The 6,000-nt window shown below is 42.3% G+C and overlaps 1 protein-coding gene across 3 annotated transcripts in view; it reads right to left on the reverse strand.

Annotated features, from left to right (window-relative positions):
* Window positions 1–4,498, reverse strand: part of LOC307203127 (multidrug resistance-associated protein 1-like) — a 77,721-nt gene extending 73,223 nt beyond the window's left edge. For 2 of the 3 annotated variants that reach the window (XM_079953665.1, XM_079953664.1), the window contains exon 1: window positions 4,357–4,498. In XM_079953665.1, coding sequence (XP_079809791.1) covers window positions 4,357–4,407 — 51 coding nt within the window. In that variant the 5' untranslated portion in view covers window positions 4,408–4,498. The remainder of the gene's footprint in view (window positions 1–4,356) is intronic. The other variant, XM_079953666.1, reaches the window with a different exon arrangement.
* Window positions 4,499–6,000: the final 1,502 nt, after the last annotated feature.

A 6,000-nucleotide genomic window follows, 5' to 3' on the forward strand; every position in this document is an offset into this window, starting at 1 on the left:
TTTATATTTGGACAACTTTTCTGCTGTACTTTATTGGAAGGAGGAAAATAATCATTTCCTTAATAACAATTTAAACCATTTATTTAACTAAAACAATAACATTATAGCATATGTATCCATGTTTGTTAACTGATGTGGTTAAACTTTTTAAAAAAAAACAAAACAAAACACTCAACTTAGGCTGAGTTTCAGCACACATGAAAAACTTAAAACAAATTCTTATTTCCTGATAAATAGCCTTTGGACTATAATGTAACTTAAATAGAAAACTATCTTTAGAAAGATTTTTTCCTCCAAAAACATTTTATTTTAAAAATCCAATTTAAATAAAAAAGATTTTAAAAAAATAAACCCATTTTTATATTTTTAAAAAATCATTGATTTTTATCCACCCTGCTTATGACCATTAATAAAATTTCAGCATGGAGGAAGTTTTTACACAGGGTAAAAAAAAGGAAAGTGGCTGACAGAAATGCCCATTTTAATCACTCTCAAATTTCCAACCAATATCTTACTAACAGCGCATTACTTTTTTTGTTCTTGCTTAAGCATAAAAATGGTAGCCACCAATGGTAAGCTATAAAATGTTGTATTTAACTCCTTTATATCCCACTTTTCCCATCAAAAAAATATTCCATCAAAGTAATTTAAATCTCATGCAGAATATCAGATTATAAAACACCCACAAAAGTCTGACGCAAGAACAGTACAAACAGCAAAGGGAGGAAAAACAGACATCGAGCCAACTTCTGGAGGCATGAAAAAGCAGGAATCTTTGCCAACAGATGCTTTAATGGATCCATAAAACATCAGGCAATCAATTTACTGCCATGTCCCAGGGGGGAGTTTCATAAACAGGGTGCTGCCACACAGGACAAGGCTCCACTCTGGTAACTTAACCCAGCCTTCCCCAATGATTTGAACTTTTTAGTCTAAAACATCTGGAAGGAACCAGGTTGACGAAAGCTAACTTGATCTCTTTCAAAGAATGGATGTGTGCACTCGGGGAAAGGCATCAGAAGCTGATCTAAAGGAGCAGGCAGGTTGACACACCCAGCTTTACATCAGATCAAATGGGTGCATACAAATTAGTGCCAGGCTTCCTGGTGGTGCAAGGCTGCTTTTTTACACAGTGCAATTAACGTATGGCAGTTACAGAGCCATACAAGTGCGTGCGAGAGGTGCCTCTGCCCCAATTCCAAAGTTAGACCAAGTCTTCTCCAACATGGCGCCCGCCAGTGGTTTTGGCCTACAACTCCCATCAGCCCCAGACAACATGGCCAATGGGAAGGGATAATGAGAGCGGTAGTTCAACCACACCTGGAGGGCACTAGGTTGGGGAGGGCTAAACTAGAAGCTGCAGTCCTCTCATGCAGCTGATACTGGTGATTGGGGACAATGGGGATTGTAGGCCAAAATTATCCAGAGTTTGGGAACAGTGGAGGGAAACGGTCAGTGCTAAGGGAGGGGGCTCTGCCAGACTGATCACCTGGATTTTCCAGTTTTCTTTTTTAAAGAAGGATCAAATGGCACATCATGTGATACTTCTTTTCAGGTTTTCCCTGGCCCATAAGATAGGGCTCTGTTTCATGTGTCTGAATCTTTTGAATTTCTGTTTTACTTCCTTTTCATACTGCTGCTTACTGGTTTTAGGCTGCATTTTTTGTTTCAATTACAGAGTTTTGTTATTTTAGACTGTACATTGCTCAGAGGTTCAGAAAAATTTTTTTGCTCATTTTTTAATGCAATTTATATACTGCTTGCTTGTTTAAAAAAAAACCCTCAAGCAGCTTACAAAAATTATGCAGCATAAATGCTTTTAACCAAATAAGGCCCCTTTTATTTAATAAGAAAGCCACTTTATTAATGCACAATACACGAATGACAAGAACCAGGTAAAACCAACTACCTCCAGCTTTCACTGGTTATGAAATTCTAAAGAGAAAGCCATGATGAGACATAATTTCTCCATGCAAACTTTCACCGAACTGGAGTCATGCCACTTCACTTCACATACCTGCATCACTCAAGAGCATTAAGGCTCATTATTGCAGTACAGAGCAGAAAAGTAAAAGTATTTGCCCCCAAGTGTCAGATTCTCTCTAAAACACGTGTGCCAACAAATATACCGTATGTCAGAAATAAAGAAACTTCCACTAACAATGCAAACCTACACATCTACTCAGACAAAAGTCTGATTTCATAGAGTTCAATGTGGTTTATTTCTTGTTAAGGGTACACAAGATTGCAGCCTAAGTAGCTTCTGCACACAGAAATTAAATCCAAAGGAACAGATGCAGAAGTCAGCAAAAACAGGTTTTTGTTTTTTAGAAAAGCAACAAGAGTTAAAACAAAAGAAAAGAAAAAAAATTCCTTCCAGTAGCACCTTAAAGACCAACTAAGTTAGTTCTAGGTATGAGCTTTCGTGTGCATGCACACTGTATCTGAAGAAGTGTGCATGCACACGAAAGCTCATACCTAGAACTAACTTAGTTGGTCTTCAAGGTGCTACTGGAAGGAATTTTTTTTCTTTTATTTTGTTTTGACTATGGCAGACCAACACGGCTACCTATCTGTAACAGGAGTTAAGACAGCAGCATTTACCACTTCCTTGCCCTGTACTCCAATATTACAATCTCTTAGGTGTGGGCCTGTTATATAAGCTGTTGGTGCACACAGTTGTGTGTGTGTGTGTGTAACATATTACATCGCTTCGTAACAAAGACAACCCTAACCACATTAAACACAGAAGCCACTTCAGAACAAGAACAAGAAAAAAGGAATGCAAAACAAGTTCAGGGCATCTTCTGAAGTTTTGCAAGAGGGTAAAACATGCCATCTGAAACACACAGCTTCCATGTGACGTGTTAAACATGACACCAGCACAAAAGCAAACGCTTCTACAAAAGATGAACCAGAGATTAGCCACAATAGCAACTGCCAGGCGGCCAGTACCAGGAAAGAAGATCCAACAGATATTTTAAAAAAAACAGACACGTTGCAAAGGCTTCTCCCTTTTTCTGCTTTATGAAAACCGTTCCACGTTTAGAAGCAGGCCAGGGGATCACCTGACGATCCTGAATGAGAGCAGGCAAAAGCAGAGCGGGTGCAAACCTGATTTCTTTGCTCCAGGTTGCATCCAGTGAGCAGTTGGCAACATGATAGAATTGTAGAGTTGGAAGGGGCCATGAGGGTCATGCAATGCAGGGATCTTGGAATGAGTTTAACACAGTATATTCATGGCAATGAAGGGAGATGGGGGACTGCTGACAGTTCTAATGCAATTTTAAACATAATATGTTAAGCCCACTTATATGAAAGACTATGATCCCATGCACACTCACCTGGGAGTAAGCCTCACTGAGCTCCATGGGACTTGCTTCCAAGTAAACATGCTTAGCATTACAGTGTGTGTAAATTACAGACTAAAGCAGACACCAAAAAAAGAGTAGCGGAGCCCAAAATGCACACACATGACTCAGAAGCATATGCAACTGTGCTTACTCCCAGGTTAATGAGTGTGAAGGGTGACTGCCTAGCAGTGCAAATCCTTAATATGCTTACTCATGAGCAGGCCCTGTTGTGCGCTCAATGGGGAGTTACTCCCCTAGTCAGAATAAGAACATCCCAAGTCCAGCAACCCATTTACCACAGGGATCAAGCAGAAACCCCAACAGCCCAGAAGTAGGACATAATTGCAACTGGCCTTCTGTAACCCAAGAGACTAAAATTCAGATACATGGCTCCGAGCCTGAGAATTTTTCCAATCCCCATTTGCCACAGCTTGTGGCAGCGAGTTCCAACTGTGCAGCCGGGCTAAAAATGTGGATCATCTCCCAATTATTTATTGGCCTGTTCAATCTGCATACCGCCTTTCCTCTGCAGGTCTTGGGGGCAGTTCACAGCTGCCAGGAGAAAGACCTCCCTTTCCCCAGAGCATGCACAGAGTTCACACTCACAAAAATCACCTCTCCCCAAACATTGCAGCTTTTCCTCCTCGCTGCTCCTTGCCTTTAAACACCCCCTCCACACACACACACCAATAAAATATTTTTTTGTCAGGGGAAAAAGAAACAACCCCCACAAAAAAAAAAACCCTGCACCTTTTCCAAGCTCTGTAATAAACCAAATGAAAAATAAAACCGGGGGAGGGAGAGATGATGCACCTCAAAAGGGAAGATATGGGGCGGGTGTCTTTGTCCCAGCCTCCCAGTTTCCCCACTGAATCCCAGTTGCCGAGGGTGGAGGCGGCGCACACAAAGGCAAGGCGGGCAAGGCGGGACCCCCCTCCCGCCCCACAAAGCCCGGCCTCTGGGTCCGGGGCTGCTGCCCCATCTCTCCCCCACCCTCTCTCACCCAGAAGGGCTCGGAGCCGGCCGGGCCCCTGCAGAGCCGCTGGACGTCCATGGCGGGCGTCGGCGTCGGCGCTTGCCCAGGCTGGCCGGCGAAAGCTCTTCCTCGCTCGGCAGCGGCGGCGGCGGCGGCTTGGAGGGAAAGGAAGCGTCTGCCGGGGAGGAGGAGGAGGAGCCGCCGGCCGAGCCGGGCCGGAGCTGATTGGGCGGAGCGGCCGGGGGCGGCGAGGGAGGAGCCGCCTCAGAGCCGCGGCCTAGGCGCGCCCTCCTCCTCCTCCTCCTCCCCGGCCCTCGCCCGCCTCTCTGCCCGGGGAAGGAGGCCGCGTAGCGGGCCACGGGCGCCTTGCTCAGAGTAGGCCCCCTGGGCTGCAGCAGGCCCCGCTGGTCTCTTGGAGAGGGGCCCGTCTGCCCAGTGCGGCGGAAGCGCGACGGTGCCGCTTCTGTCTCTCGATATCCTATAGGCGCTATCTAATGGAATTATTTGCTTTACTGAATATATAAATGTGTGTGCATATATGGGTGTATATGTAAGTGTAATAATTCAATAATAATAGGCGTTTGAATTATTTACTTTACTGAATATATAAATGTGTGTGCATATATGTGTGTGTGTGTAATAATTCAATAATAATAGGCGTTTGAAGTAATTGCTTTACTGAATACTGTATATAAATGTGTGTGCATATATATATATATCTGTGTGTGTGTGTGTGTAATAATTCAATAATAATAGGAGTTTGAATTATTTGCTTTACTGAATATATAAATGTGTGTGCATATATATGTGTGTGTGTGTGTGTAATAATTCAATAATAATAGGCGTTTGAATTATTTGCTTTACTGAATATATAAATGTGTGTGCATATGTGTGTGTGTGTAATAATTCAATAATAATAGGCGTTCGAAGTAATTGCTTTACTGAATACTGTATATAAATGTGTGTGCATATATATATGTGTGTGTGTGTGTGTGTGTGTGTAATAATTCAATAATAATAGGCGTTTGAATTATTTGCTTTACTGAATATATAAATGTGTGTGCATATATATGTGTGTGTGTGTGTGTGTGTGTGTGTAATAATTCAATAATAATAGGCGTTTGAATTATTTGCTTTACTGAATATATAAATGTGTGTGCATATGTGTGTGTGTGTGTGTGATAATTCAATAATAATAGGCACAGTCTAATGGAATTATTTGCTTTACTGAATATATAAATGTGTGTGCATAATAATTCAATAATAATAATACAATGAGACAGCGCCTATATAAGATATCGAGCAACAGACTAATTTGGCCACGATAATAAGGACATTTTGCCCATGGTATGATTATTTCCCATCTAGTCATTTTGACACGTCGGCCCCGTTTGCAAAATTGTAACAATTCCAAAATACAGATGCGCTTGGCTAGACTGGATCGGATAGACTGCCTTCAGCTGTGCTTGAAGGTCGGTTTCAAAAAATCCCACTACGAAAATGCTTCTGTCCATGTGGAGATGGCAGTATTGAATCAGTAGCTGGTGAGCTTCTAGCTTGCACTCTTTATAAAGATTTGATGTTCTTGCCCCTCTATTCATACCAGGTCGCTTAACCATTGCTACTGTGTCCTTTCTTCCAGCAGATCAAGATAAGCAGGTGACAGCAAAA

This window comes from Podarcis cretensis (assembly GCF_951804945.1).
Source record: "Podarcis cretensis genome assembly, chromosome: 14".
In the NCBI taxonomy this organism is placed as follows: domain Eukaryota; kingdom Metazoa; phylum Chordata; class Lepidosauria; order Squamata; family Lacertidae; genus Podarcis; species Podarcis cretensis.